Source organism: Poecilia reticulata, linkage group LG18, assembly GCF_000633615.1.
Source record: "Poecilia reticulata strain Guanapo linkage group LG18, Guppy_female_1.0+MT, whole genome shotgun sequence".
In the NCBI taxonomy this organism is placed as follows: Eukaryota; Metazoa; Chordata; class Actinopteri; order Cyprinodontiformes; family Poeciliidae; genus Poecilia; species Poecilia reticulata.
This window is the reverse complement of record NC_024348.1, coordinates 6,408,647-6,409,893: the sequence shown is the minus strand read 5'-3', so window position 1 is coordinate 6,409,893 and position 1,247 is coordinate 6,408,647. Positions and strand designations below refer to the sequence as shown.

Sequence of the window (1,247 nt, the reverse complement as noted above, 5' to 3'; positions counted from 1 at the left end):
TCTGGATCATTCTTCCTGGTTGTCATGAATGCCTTCTATTCAGCACTAATGTCAGGGTTTGGATATTAAATTACTCCATCCAAACATCTGCTCCTGTCACAAAACTTAGACGCATTTTATTTTATTTATGAAATGAAGAAAACTTTTTAAAACGTCATGAAGACTTGCAACATTTTAAGCTCCATAAACTAAAATAGATTTTTTTCAAAAGCATTTATTTCTTTGCAACTTCATGAAAGAAGAAATGTTTTTGTATTTATTTTTATATAAGATACATTAAAGAGGTTATGATTAAGGAAAACTGCATAAATAAGTCCGTTTATTTAACAAAGTGTGGTTCGTTCTGTAACCCTTACAGGCGCAAAAGCTTCTTGGTTAGAGTTTCTTTTCATCATGAATGGTGCCAAATACAACATTTTTCAGATATTTTCTCTTCATACTTTAAGTTTAATTGTACTTTCTCAAGCCAATAAAATAAATATAGTTAATAGAGTTTCCTGCTTCTCAGATATTCTACAATCTTTCAGAGATCTGATGTCATTTCAGGTGTTTGCATGAATATGTGATCTATGTCTCTGCAAAGTTTATGTGAAGCTTTTAATCACAAATTAAAAGTTGGGATGAATATCAATAAATACCAAACAGCTGATGTACCAAAACCAAATGACTCAGTCTGACAATTGCTAAACTGTAATTATACATTTGTGTCTTTTGATAATGACAAATTTCAAGATGCAGATTCAAGTTTTTTGATTAACGTAAAATTTTGTATTCCATGAGGTCCAGGCCAATCAAAAAATTAAAAGTCTGACTCCTGGTTAACACTAACTAAACTACTGGCCTCTACATAGAACAAATGAAATTAAACTTCTCAGTATCATCTTTTTTCCTCCACTGATGTTTTCCTCTCGTCTCCATGGCTCCAGACATGTCACAGTCATCCATCGGTTCACCTGAGGCCCAGTTCTTGTAGCTGACCACCTCATCACTGACCCAGAACCACAAATCCAGAGTGCAGGCGTAGCTCAGACCCATCCAGACATAACCAGTCGATGCCACCTTAACTTTCTCCTGGATCCATCTCTGATCATCCATGTCGGTGATGGTGACCAGGTCATGGTGGTGATCTCTGCAGTAGGTCAAAGCGTCCTCCCAGGTTTTATTTTCTTTGACCAGAATATACTTTTCTGTTTACATAGTGAAAAACGAAAGAAAAAGCAAAGCACAATAGAACAGTATAAATCATT

At 35.0% G+C, this 1,247-nt stretch overlaps 1 protein-coding gene across 1 annotated transcript in view; it reads right to left on the bottom strand.

The window, feature by feature from the left end:
• Positions 1-843: 843 nt before the first annotated feature.
• Positions 844-1,247, bottom strand: part of LOC103480328 (lithostathine-1-beta-like) — a 5,325-nt gene continuing 4,921 nt past the window's right edge. Inside the window, exon 2 of the mRNA XM_008435218.1 lies at positions 844-1,187. Within this exon, the coding sequence (XP_008433440.1) occupies positions 844-1,187 (344 nt within the window). The remainder of the gene's footprint in view (positions 1,188-1,247) is intronic.